This window comes from Pelobates fuscus, chromosome 7 (genome assembly GCF_036172605.1).
Source record: "Pelobates fuscus isolate aPelFus1 chromosome 7, aPelFus1.pri, whole genome shotgun sequence".
Classification (NCBI taxonomy): domain Eukaryota; kingdom Metazoa; phylum Chordata; class Amphibia; order Anura; family Pelobatidae; genus Pelobates; species Pelobates fuscus.
Genome location: NC_086323.1, coordinates 152,705,726 through 152,733,180, shown reverse-complemented (window position 1 = coordinate 152,733,180; position 27,455 = coordinate 152,705,726). Strand labels below are relative to the sequence as shown.

Sequence of the window (27,455 nt, the reverse complement as noted above, 5' to 3'; positions counted from 1 at the left end):
AATGGACTTACTCTACATAGTAGATTCCGTAGACAGGATCTTCAATTTTCTCCCATCCAGCAGGTAGTTCTGATGTTAAAAGCAGGGGAATAAAGAGAAAAGTGGTAATTGTGGAAATTGTAGAAAGAAACATATATATTAACAGTACAGAGAGTGTGACTCAACGGACACAAACACAATAAGTTATAGTGAAAACAGAGAAAATTTTAGGAAACAGATACTGTATCAATTTTAAGCATGCAAGCGGGTTCAATTAGGAATGGGAAAGACTATGGACAAACTGTTAATGCCCAGCTTGGAAAACTAATTATATGGACCTGTAATAGACATATGTATGAACCGAAAATACTAAACAGTGAGTAATGTCAAACTTACAGAAATAAAAAATAATAAAAAGTAGTAGCCCACGTTTATCAAATAAGATATATTCTTCAGAAATCCTAATTGCGAGAACGCAGAGAGCAGTAATATTTGCTTTGCAAATGGTCGCTAAATATCTGCTGGAACTGGTTATTAACAATAGCCAGTAGATATTTACAGCCAAAAATCACAGACAAGTCTCCAACCTATTATTGTCTACCACAACTGTGAACATTTCGGAAAATAAAAATTAAGGAACACTAGATTACCATAGTAACATCAACCAGTTTCAAAATCAACACTTTTAGTGCTGTAGCAGAGAGTAACGCAATATGCTGCTCTCTACTATGGCAATCGCATTTACAAAATATAAAAATAAGGGGGAGGAGGGGATAAAAAGCTATAGGACAATAATAATGGATAGGAGCATGGCAGAGTGGTGAATGGAAATAAATTGCAGCAATATTGACATAATAGGGTCCAGGAGGTGTCCAGTTCTCCTAAGCCATTTATTTCAAACAATAAGGATCCAATTGGGCACAGGAGATGCCCAGTTTCTATGGCTCTTTTATATAAAAAATTATAATCTAATTGGACCACAATTTCCTAAACCCAAATATCTAAATAATAGGCATATCGAGCCTTGGCTAGGAGACCCCAAACTTTTAATCATCTTCACACATTACTAAGCAAGTCTCATGAGAGGCAAGACATGACCATCAGAGCCCTGTGGTTGTTTTCCAAACCAACTAATCACAGCGCTCTTGTGCATTCAAAACATGGGACAGCCTTTCCCCACTTCAATACTCCATTAGCATGAAGCCCTTGATGGGTTTACTTTGAATTTGTATTTATTTATTTTTTGCGTCACTTTTTATAATCAAGTTTTTTTCTATATTTTAAACTCTTTTATTGTTATATGTTGATATTTTTTATTTAGCTGATGACAGCTGAAGGAGGAAAACAATTGGTAAGTACAACAATATTTTAACAGTTTGTTCCCCCCATTAAATTTATTGGCCCCTTCACTATTTAGCGAGAGGGTGGTATGTAGGGAAAGTTAGAAGGAATGGGAGATACCAACTATTTAGATACAAAGACCTGCCTGGAGAATGGTCGTCTCCGGCTTCTAATAAGATTTTTTTTTATATAAAAAGACTGCATCTCCTGTGCCATACCAAGGGTACAATTTTTTTTAATCTCCTGGGGTCAATCAAGGCTGTATTACATTACATAAACAGTCCGGGAGGTTGATTTTTTTTTTCCCCTAAACTTAATTTTATTAAAATAGAGAGCTACTCAGACATGCATTACCCAAATGTCACTTTCTAACAGATTTCTGCGTTAATGGATGCTACAACCTCACATCAAACACATAGAAACTAATTACAAGGTTTTTGCATTGGCATCTTTCATGAACCTAGTTCAGAAAAAAAAAAAATTAGGCAGGCATAATTTACCCTTAACCCCTTTAAGGACACCGCTTCAGAAGAAAAATGCCAGCATGACAGAACATTCCTAACATGTTTCTTAAAGGGTTACATAAACCATTTTATTTCAGAACATTATCACAATCTGGTCCCTCTTGATCCAATATGACCCAACTTTATATAAATCTACCATCTTTAAATGATTTGGACATTGCGTTTTTACACAGAATCTTTAAAAGTTGGTTTGTTATAACAACATGATTCTGTTGTTGATCTTTGGTTTTGTCAAAGATCTTTAAATGCATTTGTATTTTTGAGTCCATACAATGATTTAATAATTGTGTTTTTCCTGAGTGAAGGATGAATCCAAGAAATGTTAAAACCTTTCCTAAAATATACTTCGAATGAAAATATTTTTTTACAAAACAAGTGTAAAAAAAGTTTTATTCATTAAAGGGACACTATAGTCACCAGAACAACTGCAGCTTATTGAATTTGTTCTGGTGAGAAGAATCATTACCTTCAGGCTTTTTGCTGTAAGCACTCTATTTTCAGAGAAAGTGTTTACATTACAGCCTAGTAATAACTTCACTGGGGCCACTCCTCAGATGGCTGTTCGAGATCCTTCCTGGGTCATGGCTGCCTAAAATTCATCCAAACATTCAGTGTCTCCTCCCTCTGCATGCAGACACCGAACTTTCCTCACAGAGATTCATTGATTCAATTCATCTCTATGAGGGGATGCTGATTGGCCAGGGCTGTGTTTGAATCATGCTGGCTCTACCCCTGATCTGCCTCCTTGTCAGTCTATTATCCTATAGAGAAGCATTGTGATTGGGTCAGGGCACCACTTCTGATGATGTCAGCAGACAGCTTATTTTTTCTGAGGAAAATAGCTTGTTTTTCTGAGGCAAACAGCATGCAAAGCTACATCTTCAGGCTTGAATACAAATAAGATTTTGCTATATTTATGGAGGCATGAGGGGCCCAGGGGGGCTAGATGGTGCTTTTAACACTATAGGGTCAGGAATACAGGTTTGTGTTCCTGACTCTATAGTGATCCTTTAAACAGTTTAATGTAATGAGTAAATTTAGGCGATATTATTGCAGTTGCTACAGGAAGCATTCAGTTATTTAGGTTTGCTTAAGGTGTAATATTTATTATGGTTATGTCCCACAAAATGTAGCCACTTCTGGCATCTGCTCATTGTGTTAGCCAAACATCTATGAAATGTTAGAAAAGTGCAATGTGATACACAGCATTTATTCCCTGACATTGTCATACAAGTCAATTAAATCAGCTTCCATGGTGCCAGAATGGACACCAATATATTCAGTACCAGACCCAGCCACTAGAGGGAATGCACAGTCAGTACAATGTGCACTCATCAGCTAAGTGCACATGATTTTTTTTTTTTTTTTTTTTTATTATTATTATTTATTTTATAATATAGCACTTAGATCTCTTTGGTGATCAAGTTACTTTCAAGAAAGATTAACAATTTAAGAATCAGTTTTTAAGAAAATATCCATAAAATATTACATATTTTCTTTGTCATTGGAACTACGGCCTTTATTGTATGCAGTGGAAGTACAAACAAATTAGCTCTGCTGCAGCTATTGCTATTACTGGCATTTATAAAGTGCCAACATAGACTGCAGCGCTGTAGCTCAGGGTGATTAGAATTATCAACTTACTGACATAATATATACACACACATGCAAACATGTCCCAACTTCTCATTTTGCCATATCTTCTCATAAAAAAGTTTAGGTTCGTATCAGATGCCAGACATTAGTTGCAATTATAAAAAATGTACAGTTAAAAACGAAAAATACACCAAAATCCCCAAGTTGTTTTGTTCTTAAATATTTTTCCGACAATGTGGCAGTTTGTCTTTAAACAGGTACACATGTCTCAGCACACAGTACTTGTGTAAACGTGAACATGATTGACATTCTATACATTGTGCTACAATTGGTAGCAAACACAGATTTTGCGAAAAAGCCATTTAAAAGATATTGCCTCGGTCCTCTTTTGACAATCAGTTTTCAGCACAGAGATCTGACCACTACACAGAGATAAACCTCTACACTGAAAACTGGCAGACATCGAAAAGCAAGAGAACCTTCTAACAGGAGGTTCTCCTGCTTTTTCTCTCCACAACTACAACAAATGTACGCTTTGACGCCCTTAAAGGTCTAGCACAACAAAATGACACATATGTTGAAGAGCTTTGTTGCCATAGCAGCAGGGAATGACGTTTTATAATACAATGTGATTAGCTTGCTGTTGTGCTTATGTTGCCATGGTAAAATATCACCATTTTAATGTCAACCCATTTAGGAAAACATTGGCATAAACCAGGGCTCATCTCGTCGTCCAGGGTCAAATCCTGTCTCAACCAGAGTGATAGTGCAGAATTAACTAACAATTTTAAGCCATTTTGCCCAACTTGGATGACATTGATTGGCTAAGAGTGCTGGAGGTAACGGCCAAGATTTATACACACAGCTTGCTCCATGAGTTGAGTTGCAAGTGAAAAATAGACCAATGGTCTTCTTCAAACTTGCTTATTTTACAAAAACACTTTATTGTGAAACTGGTTTAAGAAAATAAAGATGTGTGGACAAGGTGAAAAAGGAGACATAAAAATGAGACATGCAATAAGTCCTTAAACCATTCAAGGGTCCCAACTCCAGCTTTTAAATATGTATGCATATCAAATATATGCCATAAATAACCTTATAAGCACCAACATTGGGTTTGAGTGTGTGTACTTATGACTGGACAAAATGTAATTGTAGGAGGCACAAGCACTCTCTCTTACATGCTTCCTCTCTAGCATGCTCCATTACAGAAAGAGGGGACAATGGGGTTACATCTTAATGCCACGAGTCTCTAACAGAGGAGCCACAAGAGGGAGCATGGAAGACAGATCTGCACCACCATGAGATGCAGAACGCATGTTCCTGCTAAAGATCATTGGGCATTCACGGACCAATTACCTAAGAAGTACATAAGGAATGCATGACATCTGCTGGGTCATACACATTCACGGTAAGTCAACATACCAGAAGACATGAAGCCTATATATAGTTTGAATCACTGATAATAAGAGTTGCAACATATAGAAAATTGGTTGAGTTAGTAGTATTTGCTTTCAAGTAAAAAAGGGGGGTGGGAGGGAAGGAGACTTAGATGAAATATACACAAAGGTGTAATAGCATTTATTCCAAGTGGTGTACTATCAGCATAGCCTGTCTTGTTCCATGACTATGATAGATTACTATAAAGTGCTTGTGTTTACTAATTAGCTAGGTTAAGGCAGGAACTTGAGAAGTGAACATTCCCATGTTTATCACATATCTCTGCCAGATTTCTGGTGTTGAGATCCCTTGTGCTGGCTTGAAGAATTAGAGAAGAATAAATGCATAATAATTAGCAATAAATTAACCTATTAAAAATAATTTGACAGTCTAAATTAAAGATTTGAATGCATGGTCACATGATGCGTTGACCAGTAAGTTAATTTCTATATACGGTAGATCACAAAATTACTTTTTCCAGTAATTTAACAGATTTTCAATAATACCATACATAAACTTGTCACCTAAAAATGCATAAAAAATTCTGTCAAGTGTTAAACAAACTCTTTCAGTCACAAAACATAATTGTCCATTTAAATCACACCAATCACCAAAGAGAAAGTCACACATTAATAGCAAAATAAAAGTCTAACAGGTTGTGTTTTTTTTCCTCCATACATAAAAAAGATAAGGAAATACACTTAATCCTACATCCTTATTAACCCCCTAAGGACACGAGGGAAATATTCCGTCATGATTCCCTTTTATTCCAGAAGTTGTGTCCTTAAACAGGATTAAACAGAGAGCCATCAAGAAGAGGCCAGATGTATATTGTGAGGTGCAAATGAATGCGTGAGATTTAAATATCATAAAGCTAGCAAAGTCGATTATAAAAAAATGTCGTTATGTTTTTACAGTTTCCCTCACAGGACAATAAATGAAGCGGTCAGTAAGCGGATAGCAGCCATTGTGCATCTGCTATCAGCTCGGGCAGTAATTCTCTTCTTTAAAAAGGCAAGTAATTGTGCCAAGTGATCAACTATATTTGCCATAGAGGTTTGCTGGAAAGGGTTTGATGGGATACACACAGCTTGTTCTCTAAGTTCAAAATCTCAGCAGGGTCGGCAATGATTAGATTGCTGTCCAATATCACCTCTAGTGGCTGTAACTAACAGCCACTAGATGGACTTCCTGGATGCACGACCAACATCAACTTATGCATCAATTGTAGCGCATGTGAACTAACTCCCCAAAGCCTCCATGTAGGATCCTCAATATGTTGACCTCAGCAAGCAGAGGAATTAAGTGGGGAATCAACATAATTAAAAAATGTTACCTTTGGCAGGGGGTAAACATTGTAATGGATAGTCCAATATGCTAGTATTAGGGATATACGTTTGTATTCCTAACACTATAGTGTTCCTTTAATCCTTGTATTTTTTCCTTTTTTTTTATATTACAATAGACATGCAGTTTTGTGTGCACAGAGTATACATTTTTAGGTGACAAGTCCACATTTACTTTACCTTTTCTTTTCTTTTGTTTTATAATAAAAAATGCTTGAAATTTAGACCATTTGTGCCTAATTTTCCTGAACATCCTCCATGATAACTGGAGAATAATTAGAGTAAGAAAAGGAGATTCTCAATAGAACACCAAAAAGGTAGAGTAACAATTACCTATTTCACTGTCGAGTTCCTCGGTGTGTATCCCTTCTTCTCCAAGGCAAGAGCAGTAAATGAGATAGAAAGATTAAAAAAGAAAAAAAAATTCAGACACCAAAACCAAATAGGAAAAGCCCATCAGAAAATAGACACCATTTCCATGTAACAGGCCAGAAGTAACCAATTGTCTGAACTGCAAGTTCCATGATCCTCTGTTTGCCATTTGCTGCTAAAGGATAATGGGAAATGAAGTTCGGAAAGAGCCGGTGAACTGCAGATTGACAACCTCCACAAGAAGTGAGATATAGAGAGGTAAGTTGGGTCTGGTCTATGGTTCCAGACTCAAGCATAATAAAAGGTCAACTCAACACGTAGATAAAAATAAATATACAGCATTATGTGACCTTGCATTTTATCTTGAGAAAACAATATTGATATAAATATACGCTGAACAGTTTAAACTTGTAAGTGGGAGAAAAAAAAAATATATAACAAGACATAAAATGCTATAAGCGCCAACACCACCATAATACCTTACTTTGTCTATTTATACACACACGTTATTACATAGTAGGAGTACCCATAATGTCCATGACAATCAGTAACCAAAGCACATGTTAACTCATGGATTCCAGCACACCATGTTTGTTTAATGTGAATATTGGTCCAGATTAATGAATCCAGCCTCAATGACCACCAGTGGTCCAGAAGTCATTAACAGCGCAATTTGGCCTTCCTTACGTCTCGGGACCAATGTTGGCAATTGGAGAGTTACTGAACCAATAACCTAATCTTATTTTAACAATAAACAGTGATGATGTTCCATACAATATATATTACAAATAAATGTTTCCATTCAAATGGCAAAGCAGAAAGTAGGAAAAGGGACAATAACAAATACAAAATAACAGTGGAATGTCCTCGGAAACAAAGATAATTTTAAAGACATGAGTGAGTTGCAATGCTCCATGAATCATAAGGAATACTGCGATATGTTTTGACTGAAATTCATCCAGACCATTCTGTAACCGGAAAGTTTCATTAAACTGGCAGTTATAGATGGTGATGTTGAATTGAATTACATCAAACTGTACCCCATTCATATTTTTACTGAATTTCTGATTAGTTCTACTCTGTTTTCATGCAACGCTGGGAGAGGACAGAGATATGTCAAAATGCATTGTTGCCACAGCACAAAAAAAAAAAAATGGGATAAAATAATGAAATATATTAAGGGTGATGCTGGCACTATATTATATATATTTGGTAGGAATTTTAGATTAAAAAAAAAAACAAGGAGGCTGCAAAAATATTTTTTTATATATATTCCCTACCCCTCAAAAACAGGACAACCTTATTAGGATACTCCTGATGTAATTAAATGGTTGATTAAAGAGACACTATAGTCACCAGAACAACTACAGCTTATTGCATTTGTTCTGGTGAGTAGAATCATTCTCTTTAGGCTTTTTGCAGTAAACACGTTCTTTTCAGAGAAAATGCAGTGTTTACATTACAGCCTAGTGAGATCTTTACTCGCCACTCCTCAGATGGTTACTAGAGGTGCTTCCTGGGGCAGTGCTGACATTCAGTGTCTCCACCCTCTGCATGAAGACACTGTACTTTCCTCATAGAGATGCATTGATTTAATGCATCTCTTTGAGGAGGTGCTGATTGGCCAGGGCTGTGTTTGACTTGTGCTGGTTCTGTCCCTGATCTGCCTCCTTGACAGTCTCAGCCAATTCTATGGAAAATCATTGAAATTGGCACAGAACAACACTACTTCTGATGTCAGGCATGCAGGCAGTTTAGGGCAGCAGCTGCAGACTTGAATAAAAGTAAGATTTTACTATATGTAGGGAGGCAAGGGGGTGGGCTAGATGGTGGTTTTAACACTATAGGGTTAGGAATACATGTTTGTGTTCCTGACCCTATAGTGTTCCTTTAATTTCATGCTAAACCGCTTCTTTCCTTAGATCAACAAGTATAATTGCCTGGAATTTGAAATTTTATTTGAATACCCAAGAAATCACACTTTAACCCCTTAAGGACACATGACATGTGTGACATGTCATGATTCCCTTTTATTCCAGAAGTTTGGTCCTTAAGGGGTTAAAGATTAACCCTGTGCGTTTCATTGGTCATTTCTGTCAGGTGCCAACTAATTGCCCTCAATAATAGTCGTGACTGCATTAGCCAGTGAAAAGGAAACTCATTTGACACAGAGACTGAACTGCATTTTAGAATATATAATATTACAACTGAAGAAAAATGGATCAGCAAGCCAACGGCATGAAATAACTTTGGTTTGTGCCCAATAAAAATGATGACTACTATATTAGATTAACATTGGGCAGGATCTAGATCCTCGACTGTTAAAGAAAAACAACTCCCATGATGCTTTGCCATTCCTGCGTTGGAAGAAGGCTACAGCATTTTGAAGGATAAATGGAACACAATGTCCATTTAGTCCTTAAAGAAACACTGTAGCATTATGAATATAAATCCTGATGCTATAGTGCCCTAGTCATCATTTAGGTGATCGGGCCCCTGCTGCTAGGGTTTAAAAGGTAATTTTACTTACCTTTCTCCTGGTCTCCAGCATGTAGTTCCTCCTCTTTGGTTGAGATCCTCAAAATTGATTATTTCAGCCAAATACTTTTCCTTGGGAAAGCACTGGGAGGCTAGTGCGCATGCACAGACAATGCCACGCTGCACCAGTCAGATCTCTATAGTATCTATGAGAATATTTGATAGAAATAGAGTTTTACTCAGCTACTTCTGCAGAAGCACTTCTAGTGACTGTCCATATAACAGCCAATAGAGGCAGGTAAATTCAGCAATGAAAACAATGCCATTCCTGCAGTAAGACAATTGCTTCAGCTGCAGGGTTAAGACGGGCAGTGCATGGCACCCAGGCACCTTCATTGAGATCAAGTGGTTTGGAAACCTATAGTGTTCCTGTAAACTACATTCAAAGCAGAATACTAACTAGTACAGAAACTGAAGACACTTGGAATAATTAAATGTCTTAAATCCCTAACATGGAGTTAAAAAGAGGTTTATCACTACTTCTCTTCCTGCATCTCACATTACTTTTAGCCTGCCATAGAAGCTATAGTGACTGTACTTTAATGTGGTCAGTATTATGCATTTGCAGAAATATGAATGCCTGTACTGCAGATACACAAGTGGCTTCCCAATTATTCCAATGGGCAAACGCTCCACACATGCATATGACATCATGTCAGTACATATATAGAGCATTCAGCCACTGGGTTATTCAAAGGACAACATCATTTAGGAAAATATGGAGTGGACAATACATTGCCAGGCCAAACCCCTCTGATCCACCCAGGTGTCTGCCCACTTGGAAACAGCTAGTTTGAGATATATAAGGAGAATGTTGATCATCCAGAGAAATTTATTATTTTTTCACAACTTTTCACAACTACTACTACTACACATCTCACACAAAAATTATATATACGGGTAAATATATGTAAGGATTGTGTTTTCTCCTATTTTATGGACTGTTTTGCAATTTGTTATCTGTGTTTCTGTATGTGTCATTATTTCTGTATTTTTGTACACAGCATTGTGCATCCTTTCTGCCAGATTAAATGTTTACTTAATCAGCTTGTGTCTTTGTTCTCTATGAGCTCACTCTCCTGAGGAAGGCTCAGGTAAACACGTTACCAAAAGGGTTAATCATATATGTCTGATGAACCAAAAAAAAAAAAAAAAAAAAAGATTGTGATCCTATAATTCTACTGTGTGTGGGATAACCTAAGATGCCCGGATATAAAGTCTTGGTGGTGGCAGTAAAATGTGTACTAGGGTGTTAGTGTAGAAGGGATTGCAGGGGTTAATTTAGTGGCTGCTGGGACTAGCAAGGTAACCGGGGGTCTGGTGTCATTAACCCTTTCACTCTCTCCCCACTGTCCCAGCTGGGTCAATAGCCCACGTTAGTGACTTCCATCCTGATGCGTCTGTTTCACATAAGCTAAAAAGTCATATGTAATCAAAATGTAAAAGATTGACCAAGTTTCCGGTGCTGCTATAGTAACCAACATGCGTCAATCTTCCCGATCCCTCCCTCCTTGTGTGACACCACAGCTGCTCTGCAGCAACTAAACTAATCACTTCACTGCCTACATCATCTTTAACATGCTGGTCGCGTTACACTTACAGTAATGCCTGCAGCATCCATCTTTCGAGATTAACCCCTTTAACACAAGTAAGGTATGTCATATTAAGGGATAAGGCAACACGCTTCTCCTTAAAGGGTTAAATCAGGCATTACTGCCAATATTTAGTAAATTATCCATGCAATACATGAAGCCATCTGATATGGCACTTTGCACCAAACAACATATAGCCCATCAAGGTTCAAAACGGATTACTAAAGGAAAGGGAGGGGCTGAATTAAGTATCAACAACAAAAACTAAAATACAGAGATTTGAACAATTCAAACAACTCACAAGGCTGGGAGTACAAACAAAAATAAAATAAAACCAGTGCTTTATTATAAATAAATAAAAAATATATATATATTATATATACACTAAAACAGGGAGAACATCAGGTTAATAGGCACAATAGACAGGTAATTTGACATATTGTTTCACTTCTTACCATCATCTTCACATTCTTCGAGCGGCTTCTGCTGCTTGTTCAGGCACCGAGGATCTAACCAAGATGTTGTTTTTGTGTTGTGACTAAAATAAATACAAATATGAATATATACACATAGAAATCTAAGCATCTGAAACATTTTAAGATTCTTTAAATAACATGTTTGAAATTTATGATGCACTATATTCAGCTTTCTCATTTAGCAATAGTATCTGATATATGTTGCTAATCCGCTTATAATACATAACAACACATAGTTAAGTAAATAAGCCCCAAGTTATTTCATATATCCTCAACTCCTTTTAAATTACCGGTACATACTGGGTAGAAGAGATCTTGCATGATCGTTTATCTCTAGTAGGTATGTAATAGAATTGGCGACTTGGCTTTGGCAGAATTGTGATTAAGCTAAATTTAGGCCGGTTGGCAATTCTGCAGAAAAAACAAAATCTGCACAGTCCCATAACTTGATCCCCAATCAACTGAAATAGCCAATGATTATATTGTCCCATCAAAAAAAAAAAAAAAAAAAAAAACAGAATGGGAAAAGTAAAAATCACAATACAATAAAAATAATCCATGAGAGTCCCGTATGGGCTCAGCTCCGAACAAACTTGCAAGGCATGAAAACCCCTTATAACTTTGAATGGTTGGCTTCCAAGTGAATTTTTTTTTAAGTCTTACTACAGTGAGCTGCCAGTGGTTGCTTGCTGTTTAGTAGACATGCCACCGCTCACCACGGTGAATACTATGTGGGAGATATAAATTCTCCCTTATATCAATGTGGGGGTCATATTTATCCTAATAGGATTCTTTTTTTCCTATAATGATGTATCTTGGTGACTGGCCTGCAAGCTCTCGCTGGTGGCCACTAGATTAACCAGCATGCCGCCAAGACTCTGGTTTAGCCGAATGGGTTTTCACAACTGAAACGGCGGAACCAAGATGGCTCATCGCGGACCGTCTGAGGCCCCTAACAAATTTTTAGTTGAGAAGAACCGAACAATCATGGAGCGCACAAGACAAGTATGCAATATAGTAACAGCTCTGTACATTAAAGACTATAGTAATAAAACATTTCCAATTACCACCATTAAATTAGAAGTTACATATTAAAAAAATAGAATTCTATAAATACAGCTATTCTGCGCAGAAACAAAATCACTGAAATAAAATCCATCAATTTGGAGCAATGCCATTGTCTGCTCTATTTCCATCCAAGTGCATTAGAGATGGGCCGACTGCAATATACCTAAACACCAGATAGAGGGCCCCAGCCTTCACTATTTAACATTTGAATTGAAAAAACAAAAATATGCACAAATTCACCATCCCCCACTAAAAGCAGTTGTTAAGGGATTTGCTAAGCTTCTTGCTTCAGCAAGCAGTATTTGAGCTGCACAGATGACTAGTTTGATCGGTGTGTGAGGAATTAATACCTCCTTCGGAAAAAAGGCAATGTGTTGAAAGCTGGCCAGTTTGGACAAATACCACTTAACGCACAGAAGGATATAACACTATAGAATTGGGGGATGTCCCCCAAATTGCTTAGTTAACACATCTCCACAATAAAACTAAAAAGTGTAAGGTTTGGTTAAAACAATAAAAAGGTGCTACAATCACCTATGTGGGTCACTTCACTGCATATAAGTGCAATACAGTAAAATCATAAATAAATTGGTGAGAGCACACTAAAAAAGCATGCATATTACCACTCATGTATATATAAAGAAGTCCTGCAGATAAAACAAAACAGGAAAAACAAACATAGGGTAATAACGTTTTAAATATATGAAACCTTAAATAAAGTTAGTCTCACTCACATGGTGCTGAGCAACTTAAAGGGACACTATAGTCACCAAAACAATTACAGCTTATTGCATTTGTTCTGGTTAGTAGAATCATTACCTTAAGGCTTTTTTGCTGTAAACACTGTCTTTTCAAAGAAAAAGCAGTGTTTACATTACAGCCTAGTGATAACTTCACTGGCCACTCCATAGATGGCTGTTAGAGATCCTTCCTGGGCCATGGCTGCCTAAAATGCATTAGAGATCCTTCCTGGGTCATGGCTGCCTAAAATGCATCCAAACATTCAGTGTCTCCTCCCTCTGCATGCAGACACTGGACATTCCTCATAGAGATTCATTGATTCAATTCATCTCTATGAGGAGATGCTGATTGGCCAGGGCGGTGTTTGAATTGTGCTGGCTCTGCCTCCTTGTCAGTCTCAGCCATTCCTATGGGGAAGCATTGTGATTGGATCAGGCTACCACTTCTGATGAGGTCAGCACACTGCTTGTTTTTTTTTTAGGCAAACAGCATGCAGAGTTACAGCTTCAAGCTTGAATACAGTAAGATTCTGCTATATTTATGGAGGCATGAGGGGCCCAGGGGGGCTAGATGGTGGTATTAACACTATAGGGTCAGGAATACATGTTTGTGTTCCTGACCCTATTGTGATCCTTTAACATAAGCTGGCTCAGACTAAAGGTATTTTGATTAACGTAGGTGGTCTCAAGGTGCCAGACTGTTGTTTCGTGTTGTCCTTATGGTATTTTACCAGATATTCCAGGATGCAGGATATCAGGAAACAAATTAATTTATTGAACAAACTAATATGCAAAGACAGAACAGAACAGACTTTTGAAAAAGGGCAACGCCGAAACGTGTCAAGTAATATGCATGTTTTTTAGTGTGCCCTCACCAATTTATTTCTGATTTTACATCTCCACAATAGTACACTTCTCTTCAAAGCAATAAAATATATCATTGCAGTTTATCAAAAGCATACAAAGCCAAGCAATTACCTCACAGGATATCAAAGCATTAAAAACTACGACATCCAAACAAGTATGCTTTTGGATGTACCGGTCAAAAATATTACAGCCTGAGGTTTTAGGCAGACTTAAGGTTGATGTAAACATCTAAAGTGTCCATACAGTCTGTGATTCCAGGTGGACAACCTTGAGATTGACTTATGTGATAACTGGCATAATTTGAGTATTTTTGAATCAGTAAAGCAAGCACTTAAATCCATATTTGGCAGTAACCCTCCAAAAATAGATCAACATGCAAAGCCTTCTATATTCTTAATCAGGGGTCAGCAACCTTAGGCATGTGTGCCAATGCGTGGCACTAGAGGCACCTTTGCACAGCACTCAAGGCTGCCAGAGCCAAACAGGCTCTGGCCTATCAGGAGTTCCAGTAGGACTTCAGATAACTGCTAGTTCAAAATGAGTGGTGGTTGCAGGTGGTGAGGGACAATCATCAAGTTAACCATTGCAGCACTTAGTGGAAGTGATCTCAGAAAACTTCCTCCCAGCACTTGTGAACGGTAATTCGCACTGGAGAAGAGCAGCCTGCAGCAGCTACTGCAGTTCCTTCCATTGACTTGTACCTGGCCGGCCCGGTCCCCTCTGGAACCCAGGGAAGCCACTCACACTGCTACATATACACAGAGCTGCAGAATAAGCCTCCCCTTCATACAAACAAAACAGCCCACACACAGTCCTCCCAGACGCAACACTGATGACAATCAACATACATGCACTTAACCTCACAAGCAGCCTCTCACATGCAATAGGACAAACAGCCCCACACATACACAAACCACCAAACAAACTATCATCCAAACAATCCCACAAAACAGCTACCATACACATCCCACATTCATCAGTATCATACACAATACCACAAACTACTCATGAACATATACAATTTAACAGCCCACATACACACAAATAAAATGCTACAAAACAGCAGCACCCATAAATAAAACTAGCAGAATACAGCAACATACACACCTCAATTTTAAAACAATAGGACCGCCACCTCAAGGGACTTTAAGATCTTGTTTTGGCTCATACTACCAAATGGATGCCTTCCCCTGTTCTAAATGGTCTCCTCTCGTATTCCAGATTAATAAATCCACCTTCTTAAAATGCCACTTAATATTAAATATCCTAAAACTGCCATACAAACCAACATGCACAACTTTACCATCTATAATTCAATTTATAGAAGACCTTGTTTAATCCGAAACTGCCCCTGAATCCACGAGGCATTGCTTTCACCTTCGAAAATTACCATCCCAAACAAAACAAAAGAAACCTTCCATCCACATGGAACAGAACTCATTTTTCAGAGTCTATCATTCTGAAATTTTGTGATTCGCCACAATAACCAAATTGGAAAAAAGTAGCCGTGTTCAGTATGGCTGCTTTTAAATTCACAAATTCTATAATAACCCTGAATGTCTTAACACTTCTAAGCCACTTCCAAGATCCAATCTGCCGATCACATCAACCATAGGGCCTACATATTCCAAGGCAACTGACAAAAACATTTAAAAAAAATAATAATCATAATCTATGCAAGGACCCATGGGTTACTCCCCGCTAATTGATCGTCCTACATTGTAACACAGAGTGAGAGAGGCCTCAGAAATGGACGCTGTGCTGTCTGCACTGGGCCAGGGCTCAACCTCTTAACCTACAGCTGCGGGGGAACACGGAAGTGGCTGCTACCAGATGTGACCCTGCAAATATCACCCCATTTCACACTTGCAACCAGAAGTGTTAATTGGAAATTGTCCTATTTTAATGTTTATCTTTATTTTCACTTTTTAAATTTGCCAGTTGACCTTGGAAGATAACCACCCAATGATATGATCACTAACCTCCCCATTATATTTGATGTCTGTTTTTGTTGATTTGTCACAGTGTTTACTATATTTTACCAAAAATCCATAGTCGTACAAACTATCATTTTATTGATATTGTGCACTACTTATTAACCTACATACATCCTATATGCTATGCTATGTCTATCTTATAGATCACTATGGAATAAGGAATAATAATACAAAATAAATAAACTGCATATTCTTTTTTAGCAAAAAGAAAAAAGAAAGTCCAATGCTTGGTGTATATTATTTTGTGTAAATTAAGAAAAGTTTCCCTCAAAACAAATAAAAATTGAGTTTGTAATTGCCAACCAGGGAACTCTCACCAAGAAACACTCTATAACTGTAGATCAATAGCGCTTTTCTTACAGAGAGGGAATATTGTTCCGATCTATTTTCTCATAAACCTCTGTTATAATAAAAATATACTTGTTTTGAGGAGTTTTCCAGCAAAAATTCAAGTTAAATTTCCAAGGCTAAGCTTGTAAATCTACTTCACAGAAAGCTGGTAACTCATTAAATGCAAAATATACACACCAACACAATTTAATCGCAAAAAATATATAAATTTGCATGAAAAATGCTCAATACTACTTGCTAAAGAAACCTCAACACATCAGGATATTTTATTTTGTTTGTTTTGTTTTTTGCCATACTTCTATTCAATATTTATAGTAGAATAGTCACTTGGATAATGTAATAATTCTGGCAATCCTTCCTAGCAGGTGGATGTTTATTCCTATTGGCCACATTTTTAGTCTGGTCCACACAAATTTAGTGTTGTTTGGTAAAAAATATTTACCCGATTTTTGGGTGCTGTTCTGACATTCCATTTAATTTCCTAGTGTCCTGCATCTGTAGAAACCAAGGAACTGTCTCCAGGCAGCACAACATGAGCATACCATTACACGCTCTCGCAGCATGCAGTAGAACCATGCAGGGAACACTCTCTGCATAGTCCTGATAGCTGGAGGCCCGGCCAGGTTGCAAAACCATCCGTTTTTAGGGTACGGTCTGTCCCCTTTTTGGACGAGCCCTCTCTCTTCAGTGTGGCCCCACCCATTGTGGGCATCACTAGTGACGTGCCTCATATCGGGGTTGACGCCCCCTCCAAACACTGCCAATCTGTTCTGATTTACAAACGGGACATGTTGGGTGGTATGCCACTGGCAACTCATAAGCTTGTTATAATATAAACATGGACCATGTATTATGGAAAAATAATTCCATTGAAGGTTTCTCGAGACATCTCAAAACAGCAAAATGGCAATTGTCCCCAGTAAAAGTTTTGCCATTAAGAGAACGGATAGTGTAAATGTTAGTGTAGTGTAGGCAGGGGATAAGAGTTACTGTTGAGGCAGTGTAGGATTTATGGGGAGGACCAACTGGAGAGTTTCCCTGACTGTCAGAAAGCATGTTCATATCCCAAATATAACATTATTGTATGTGAAATCATTTAAAAACTTCAGAGGAAATTCTTTATCCAAAGTAAATTAAAAATGAATAACTCCTCTCAAGACACGTGTGATAAGAAAAAATAATGATAAAATAATAAGTAATGTGTAACATACTATTGGTTATTAGTTATAGCAGGAGGGACTTTTTACAATTACATCTATAACCACAACTACAGAGTCCAATGGCTGCTTAGTCTAGCAAAATTTCCACATAACTAGAACTGAATGCAATCTTGGATAATGCATTTTCATGATGTTTTATAATCCCGATTTTGTACAATTTCAACTTAAAACCAAATACTATGCAAAGACGTGACTAATCCAGGAAGTATATATTTCAATTCTCAAATACAAAAACATCATACAACTAGCTGACACAATATGTATGTTACATTTTTCAAATTAATTATTTTCAACATTCCAGTATCATATGCTTTCTATAGCCGGTCAATATCTGTTTAGGAAGAATGGTGAACTAAAACTTAGAGGAGGTTTAAAGCTGTGACCAACAGCCATGGAAAGATGGGTTGTAAATCCACCCTGGAGTGTTCTACTTATTGGAAATGATTGATAGATAATGGACTAAAAGACAATGTAAAAATAATTAATAAATTACTCTATAAAATAGACTTCTCCATTCTCCGTGTAGGCCATTTCCCAGTTAGCAGGTAGGGGACCAAGACTTTCCTCGTCAGTCGGAGGTAGGTAAAGAGGCAACTTCTGAGATGCTTCCGTGATGGGAAAAGTAGGGAGGATCCGAATCACTACAGGAGTTGTCTCTTGTGAATTATTAATTGTGTGCTCGTCTTGTTCACTAGAGTCTGCTGGTGAAAGAATAGGAAGTCAATGACAAATAAATCTTATCAAATAACTTAAGCACAGTAACATCACATTTCAGAATAATACAATATTTAGGAGTACCAACAAAAACATTCCATGTGCACAATAAATCCTCTCAAGAATGTCTGCAAGCATGCTTTATTAAATAAATACATAAATAAATAGCAGGTAAGTGTGAAACAAACAGCATAACTGGTGATGACAGTCTATGGAAAACAAAACGCACATGCTCATGGGAAAAAGTTTGCTAATTTGCATGGAATGCCTTATTTGAGCCTTTTGGGAAGGCAGTTATGATGTCAGAGCACCGATTTAGCAATCCAAACCAGAAAAGAGGAGGTCCTTATGAGTAATTAGTGTGCTGGACTTCTTTTATTCTTAAACTATATACTATTGAGGATTACAGACTTTGATCATGTATTCTAAATCGTCAGTATCTTCACTCTACGACAGCTGCAGTCATGCAGTTAAATACTGTATCACTATTTTAGATTGTTTAAAGCCCATTAATATGCTTTGCGTTACCATTGGAAGTAGTAGTTTATTTTTTTTTGCAACACAAGCAATCTCAAACAATAAATGCACTTAAAAGAGAAAATATCAAATATAGATTTGGGAAAAATTCCCTTGACACAACCTTTTATATTTGAATGGTGCCAATGTTTGTTAAATAGACTTTGCATTCTCACTGAGAGCAGCATCATGCAGAGATTAGGAAAGCCACATTGTTTCTTAAGATGCTTACATGTGGATATTTAAACAGAAACTACTCTAACAATGGGTGCTAAGCTTTCAAGTTGGTGGCCATGGGAAACTTTTTGTACATTGATTGGACGGGTATTTTCTTCTGGCCTTAAACTCCTGCATGTCAGTTTCATTCCAATGCACAAAGAGATCTGTGAACAAAAACTGGGAGGGGGGTTATTCCCTAAATCACTGACTTGTAGTGAGCTGCCAACTGAAACTGGCTCACTCAGAGGTTTGATTTTTACTTTTTTTTGTTTCCAACTCAGCAAGTTAAGAAATGTAGAGCAAAATAGCAATCTCATAACCTATTCACAGCTTTTTACTAATAGAATGTTGCCATTTTAGCAATTTTTACAGAAATTTGAAAATCCCTGGCCATATTTGCACAGTTCCGATTTGGTATAAACATCCTGGGGAATTACTAAAATAGCAAATGGTAAAATGAAAACCGAACATTCGGACTATAATGGAAAAGCTATGACCAAGATCAGTGGTTCCCAACAAAGTCCTCAACTACACCCTACCAGTCCAGGATTTTGGGAATACACAGTTGTGTCTTATATGTTTTTAGAAAGAAAATAAACCACTAACACAACAGGATCATCCCTAAATCCTAAACTAGTATGGGGCACTTAAGGACTGGGTTGGGAACCCCTGACCTAGCTGTATAGCCTGTGATCGTAGCTGAATAGGAGCACTTTTCAAACGCAGCCTATATTTCGTCTTACATTTTACAATCGGGTTTTCATTCCACCAATGTTTGCTGTTTAGGGAATAAACTCCAGAGTGTTTTTGTGAATATATGTAATATATTCCTAGAATGCAGAGTATGGCCTAAATGCATAAAGTAAAGATGCGATTAGACAAGGGACTTTCAAGCAAGTTGTCCTGAAGCACATCCTACAGTGTCAAATTACTGTTTTGCTTATAGAAAGAAAGAGAAAATAAATAAATAAATGAGGCAAAGATGTATTTTAGAGGCATGGCTTTTTATTTTATGATACACCAGCCTTTGACATGGTAAAAGCAACTTATTTACCAGCTATTAGGTTTTAAATTTAAAGGAACACTACGGGGTCGGAAAACAATCATGTATTCCTGACATTGTAGTGTTAAAAATACTATCTAGCCCCCCCTTGCCCTCCTAAATATTGTAAAATCTTACCTTTATTGCAGTCTGCTGCTGCCGCCTCTGACCTGCCTGCTAAATCAATGCATCTCTATAAGGAAAGTTAAGTGTCTCAATGCAGAGGGTGGAGAGACTGAATGACAGTACTGCACACTGCAGCACTGCCCCTGGAAGCACCTCCAGTAGCCATCTGAGGAGTGACCAGTGCAGTTATCACTAGGCTGTAATGTAAACACTGCATTTTATCTGAAAAGATTGGGTTTACCGCAAAAAGCCTGAAGGGAGCTATTATACTCACCAGAACAAATACATTAAGCTGTAGTTGTTCTGGTGACTATAGTGTCCCTCTAAAGGGACACTATAGACACCAAAATCCGTTCATCTCAATAAAGTGGTCTGGGTGCCATGCTTCACCCAATCACATTTTAACCTAGCAAGTGAAACAAATGTTTTCATTGCAGGATTTAAATGCCTACAGTCACTGTTAATAAGAGAGCAAGTAGAGGTGTTTCCCAGCAGGGCAAAACGTTCTCATCTGATTGGAGTTTGATTGCATGCAGGCTGAGATCATCAATATCAATGAACTTACAAGAGGGCGCTGGGAACCAAACAGCCAACAGGGCTGTATATCAATGGTTTCCCTGCACCATAACCACAAACAACAAACATTTGTACTGGTTATGGAGTTTATAGTGCCCATGTAAGTTTCCCGTCATTTATTTCTATTAAATTTGCTTGATATTACAGATAATTTAATAAAGCTATAAATGTTCTTCTATGCCAACTTATTTATTTGCACAACAAGACATATTCAGAAAACATCCCAAATGGCAGCAGAGTACAAAGCGTCAGAATAGGGGAGCAATGCGATGTATAAAATGTATCAAATATTTTTTGCAATTTTGCACATTTTAATATATCATTTCGGTTTCCTGGTTTAGTGCAACCATTACACCTAAATTATTGTTCTGGCAGTAGCCACATTACCAAAATACACAGACATGAATTCTGTCGATTTTCCGCTACCTCTTGCAATGTTCAACTCAATACATCTTCCCTCCGAATGATATGCAATTGAACCCCCGCCACTGATCAAACATATTGTTTACCTGTAAAACTACTGTTCATTTCAGGTGCGTCATCATAGTCATCGTTTTCTGTATGCACTATGCCAGCATTTTGCATATCATTGTAAGATTTGGTCCGTTTCGGAGTCGACTGCTTGGAGCCGGCCAGTCGATTTTGCAAAGCATCACCGGAACTTAATTTCCCACTGGTGGGTTGGCTTGGAGGTTTGGGTGTCCCATAATAGTTACCTAGACGACAGAATCACATTTAAATGTCAGAAAGAATAACTGGGCTCCTTAAATTCCTATCTTTCTATACAAAATCCCCCTCCCCAATCTCACTGCATGGCACAAGGGAGGAGGGACATTTGATTTCTGGACATGAGCACATATATAGACACACAAGAAAGAAATAGCAGTTTCTTTGTTTCCTCTGAGTTACTTAAGTTCCATTTATTAGTAGAATCGAGGACTATTGTCAAGGACCATTCATTTACGGAGATTTAAAACAAAAGGCAGCTGGATTGAATAGCAAAACGTCATCTCATTACATTTGAATTTCAAGTAGCAGCCTCCATCCAAGTGTGCTTTTGTACAATGCCTTGTCAGACTTAGAGTGAACCCAACAGAAAATATAAAATTCATTACCCCTTCTAGCCTTGGGGATGAAAAAGAAAGAATGACCCACATTATTAAGCTGGGTTTATTTCTGCCGGTGTCGAGATTTTTTATTCTTTCTTCTATTTCCCTTCTTAAAAAAAACTTTGAACAGGAACCGTGCAGAGCTGAGATTAACCATTAAAAAAGGAAGGCAGCTGCTGTGGCTCTTTAGTAAACTTTATTTCCAGTGATTTGCTTCAGTTTTTGTTAAAATGTAAAAAAAAAATAGTAAGTTGCGCCAAGATTGGGACTGGAAGCCTTTTTAGTTACACTGGAGGTGAATGTCACACTCACAAGGCATAGAATGTCAATTGTGGACCTTCTTACCAATTGCTAGATTACTGTACTCTGTTGTATGCAATGTTTTATTAAATATAACGCTAGGTAGCTATTTAAAAGGTTGATCAGGAGGGTAAAAAGCCTATTTGATAATTGTTTAAAATGTAAATGTTTAATTTCCACAATTAGTTATTATAATTGATTTAAGAAATTAAACATAATATTTTTGGAAGACAACACATTTATCTAAAGTTCTAGGTACAATTTTTAACTTCCTAATAATAGAGAATTTAGACGGTTAAACCAAAAGCAAACCAATTTAACATTGAGAACGTTCAGTCTAGTTGTTTTACGGCCTGAAATTCAGTTGAGATAGCTTATATGTTAAAATATACTGAACACTAATGAGGGTTCTAATGATAGTCGAACGGGTGTAGGAATAGTTTGTTTTGTCCAGACAGTGGAAATTGCACAATTACAATATTACTGGTTCTGTATGCATTTGTAGGTATCAGTTGATGGTTTAAGGGAGTTGATCATTATGTTCTTTGGGGTCTTATCCAATCCTAGAGAAAACTATGCAGCATAGTTTGTGGCAAGAGTCCTCAAACTACGGCCCGCCACCCGATGGGCCCTATATCTTCAGGGCCACCCGATGGGCCCTATATCTTCAATATCCATGCAACAGCGCGACCGGGCCCCTTAAAAAAAAAAAAAAAAAAAAAAACGCAACCGCAAAGTAGTGACAGCCGGTGGTCACTTCCTCCCAGCTCCCTCCGCGCGGGAGGGAAGAGAGCCAGGCCGCGGGAGCCACGGCGATTCCCATCAGCCACAGCCACTCTCCTGCAAAAAAAGGTAAGCAAAATTAGCTATGTCTGTATGTATGTCAGTATGTATGTGCGTGTGGGTGTATGTCTATGTGCATGTATGTGTGTATGTGTATGCGTGTGTGCGCCTGCGTGTGGGTATGTATGTCAGTAAGTATATGTGTATGTATGTCAGTGTGTGTGTGTGTATGTATGTGTGTGTCAGTATGTATCAGTATGTATATGTGTATTATTTCAGTCTGTATGTATGTGTGTGTGTGTATGTATTTGTATGTATTTCAGTATGTTTATGTGTGTATGTATGTATGTATGTATGTGTATGTCTGTGTTGTCGGTCTATGTATGTGTGTATTTATGTGCTTATGCGTGTGTGTGCAGTGTGCATAGGAATTCGTTAATACGTGAACTGACCCCCTGTTTAAAAAGTTTGAGGACCCCTGGTTTGTGGGGTACATAGCCCACCCTCAGTAGCTCTGCACAGGTACACTGTGGCTAGGGATACCCTTGCACCATAACTTATGCAATGGGCCTAGTTTGTTGTGATGGTTAGACTGTCCATTTATAATTAAAGCCTTCTGGCTATATTGTGGTGTACTATGCACTCACCAATGTCCACAGTCTGCACATTTCAAAACGTCCAATCAATCAAAACACAACTAGAAAGCATGGTCAATGTCGAGGAAATTAAAGATGGCAAAAATGTAGTAGCCACTACGTCAGCAAGCATTTGTTAACCATGCTCCTGCCGCCATTCCTGTGGCCTGGCAACAAGCTTACAGAGGACGAGTAGCCACAATCAACAGCCAAGGTGTGGCTGATCGGTAGGAATACTTGCTCTGTCTGGCAACAGCATAAACAAGTGTCAAAATTGCACCTGGAAGTGCAATTATCTGGAAAATTAAACCTAGAAATAGGAATTCTGTACATCAATGTGTACAAATGTTTTTGAGCCAGACTGCCAGAACAAGCATAAATAGAAGTGCTAAGAAACATTTTTCTTTATCCCCGTCCTCGTTTTACTGCCAAATCTCCTCATCAAGCCCCTCTGGTCTATCTCCTACATATTAGTATAGCTCATCTCCTTTCTAATATTTTATATTGCTTGCAGCCCACATCAGCAATGGCTGCCTCATACCCCTCCTCCCTCCCCATTAAATAACAATTTCTCATGATCTTTTTTTAAACTAGCCTACCTACATAAATATTTCATGCAAACTACGTGAAATATTGGGCGTTTTATGAGCTCAGGTTCAGATGGTTATTTTGAAATCTAGATCTGGAGATTGAAACTCAATAAAAAAAAAAAAAAAAATCTGTCTGCACATATCACAAACTTGCAAATCCGCGTTGTTTCAGAGATGCCTCAAGGAAACTCTAGTATCTAGGCAACCAGGCTAAGACCCAAGAGATGGCAGCTGGAAAAGAGATGGAATTCAAACAAAAGAGGTGAAAAAAAAATCTCCACAACAGAAATCACTTTTTCTGCAATCTAAAAATTGCTTATGGAAATGTACGGAGAACTAATCAGTGAGCGCCTATTTTGACCCTAATCTGCATATTAAATACACAAGACACTTGTTCAGGATGTAAAACAACTCTTGTACTTCACACTCCAATTCTGGTATAAAAAGTCATGTGAAATTAAACATTTAATTTTAAGCAAAACATAGGGAAGGGGTTAATGTTCAGATTAGCATTTCATTATTTCTTTTTTTTAGCCTCAAGACGCATACACAATTTTGTGTAAGAGCGACTACTCATATTTACCACCAAAATTGTACATAATTTTCTGAACTTGCTGTGGTTATGGTGGGTATCCTGCATCTTAAAATGGGTCTCTAAGCCACAAATAGCCAGAACAGACCATTGGCTCTTGTAGCCTACCACCATAACCACTAAAACAGGCAGCTGTTAGGGTGCTTAGGTTATAAATACAGGATTTTCGCTTTCCTTTGCATTGTTGGAGTTAATTAGGTCAAATGAGCAAATCTATGCATCTCATTGGCTACTGCCAACACATGCCCATCGCAGCATTTTGTTTAATTTGGAAGAGACAAGAGTGAAATAGGTCAAGGACAGCTGACTCCACTCAAAATAATCTTACACTCAAGTGTTTATATACAATTGCGTTATATGAAAATCATATGAAACCAGAATAGTAATTTATGTAAAGAATTTCAGATGAGAGAGTCACTTTAATGAGATCTAAATCAGTGAGCTGTGGCTTTAGGCCATAACGGTCAAGTTGGGAAAAAATTTCGAGCTTGGCTAAATTGGAAATTTTATATAATTTGCAATATACAAAAAAAGTTCTCAACACAACTTACTAAAGTTTACCTGCCATAAAATTGGCAAGGTATCAGTTAACTGCTGATTGAGTAGGGCCCTCATACCCTCTCTGTTCCTGTGCGTCCAACTTGTCTGGTTACAACGAGGTGTCTGTTACTTCATCTATTGTACAGTGCTACAGAACTTGCTGGCGCTATATAAATAATAACTGAAATAGAATGCCAGTTGGCATATTACGCTTCTGCAATTACACATTGCAACAAATTCAGTGAATAATTTGATTACATACCTATACAGAGAGCAAGATTATACATTAGGCGGCCATGGTGGACAATGAAGGCCCGGGCTCAGACTGTCTGGGCCTGAAGACCTGGCTGTGACGTTGCCCTCCTTGAACCAACAAGGATATCAAAATATCTCCCTGCTTGGCCCTGAGCTCTCACAGAAATAGAGCCCAGGACTTTAGAAAGGGACACCCTCTCAAGGAAGTGGTCTGGGTGCACAGGCCCAGTCGTATTCGTCCTGTGCCCAGACAGTACCAAGAGGGTACTTCTGCTCCTACAAAATACTCTGTTTTTGATGTGGTGCATACAGTGGTACTGGGAAATTGGTATTAGCACTGTTCATCAAGAGAGCAACGCCAGAACATCGCTCTAATGCTGGATGCATTTTTTGAAATTATGCCATGCCTACATAATTTTTGGTATAAGACAGGCTGAAGGTGATGCAGTCGGCATCACCCTTGATGCCAAAATGATGCACTACGTCATTATGAACTTGGCCATGATGATGGCAAGGAACATAACGCCTAATGTCAAAGTGGTCAGCAATCTAATGCCATGCATGGGAGCTGGAATGACACTAGGAAGAAGTGGGTACCCTGACAATTGCCTGAGAGGAGGCAATTTAGACTCTAGATTTAAAAACAAATAATATTTTTATTTTCTCTTCCTATGGTTTAAGTGGACACTATGTATCTTCTGGTGACATAGTATTTGTTCTGCAGTGTTTTCTAAGAAAAAGCAGTGTTTGCATTGCTGCCCAAGTCCACATCTAATGCCTGTCACTCAAACAACCACTAGAGGGATTTCATGGACGAGGTCCTTCAATCTTTGCTGAGCCTTTAGAGATGCATTGATTCAATGCACCTGTAGGAGGAGATGCTAGGTGGCGCAACTTGTCGATTTGCCACTTTGCTCACTAGCATCCCAATGTTCCCTATCAAGACGCATTGGGTTAGCAGAGATTAATTAAATACATTTTATTTGCACATGGGGCTGGGGAGGGGGGAGATGATGTTTGGATCAACAGAAAAAAAGACAGATGAGACAAAGACATAAGAACCATTCGGCCCATCTAGACTGCCCAATTTTCTAAATACTTTCATTAGTCCCTGTACTTATCTTATAGTTAGGATAGCCTTATGTCTATCCCACGCATGCTTAAACTCCTTTACTGTGTTAACCTCTACCACTTCAGCTGGAAGGCTATTCCATACATCCACTACCCTCTCAGTAAAGTAATACTTCCTGATATTTTTAAACCTTTGTCCTTCTAATTTAAGACTATGTCCTCTTGTTGTGGTAGTTTTTCTTCTTTTAAATATAGTCTCCTCCTTTACTGTGTTGATTCCCTTTATGTATTTATGTATTTGTTTCTATCATACCCCCCCCGTCTCGTCTTACCTCCAAGCTATACATGTTAAGATCCTTTAACCTTTCCTGGTAAGTTTTATCCTGCAATCCATGAACCAGTTTAGTAGCCCTTCTCTGAACTCTCTCTAAGGTATCAATATCCTTCTGAAGATACGGTCTCCAGTACTGTGTACAGTACTACAAGTGAGGTCTTCACCAGTGTTCTGTACAATGGCATGAGCACTTCCCTCTTTCTACTGCTAATACCTCTCCCTATACAACCAAGCATTCTGCTAGCATTTCCTGCTGCTCTATTACATTGTCTGCCTACCTTTAAGTCATCAGAAATACTCACCCCTAAATCCACTTCATCAGATGTTGAGGTTAGGACTCTATCAAATATTCTGTACTCTGCCCTTGGGTTTTTACGTCCAAGATGCATTATCTTGCACTTACCCACATTAAATGCCAGTTGCCACAACTCTGACCATTTTTCTAGTTTACTTAAATCATTTGCCATTTGGCTTATCCCTCCTGGAACATCAACCCTGTTACATATCTTAGTATCATCAGCAAAAAGACATACCTTACCATCAAGACCTTCTGCAATATCACTAATAAAAATATTAAAGAGAATGAGTCCAAGTACAGATCCCTGA

At 38.0% G+C, this 27,455-nt stretch overlaps 1 protein-coding gene across 14 annotated transcripts in view; it reads right to left on the bottom strand.

Moving 5' to 3' along the window:
- Positions 1-27,455, bottom strand: part of MAGI1 (membrane associated guanylate kinase, WW and PDZ domain containing 1) — a 468,514-nt gene that overhangs the window by 89,785 nt on the left and 351,274 nt on the right. For 5 of the 14 annotated variants that reach the window (XM_063426812.1, XM_063426813.1, XM_063426817.1 and 2 more), the window contains exons 4-8: positions 21,150-21,356; positions 17,941-18,148; positions 11,184-11,266; positions 6,560-6,598; positions 12-69 (exon numbers count right to left, since the gene is read on the bottom strand). In XM_063426812.1, the coding sequence (XP_063282882.1) occupies positions 12-69; positions 6,560-6,598; positions 11,184-11,266; positions 17,941-18,148; positions 21,150-21,356 (595 nt within the window). The remainder of the gene's footprint in view (positions 1-11; positions 70-6,559; positions 6,599-11,183; positions 11,267-17,940; positions 18,149-21,149; positions 21,357-27,455) is intronic. The other 9 variants (XM_063426814.1, XM_063426822.1, XM_063426818.1 and 6 more) reach the window with 3 other exon arrangements.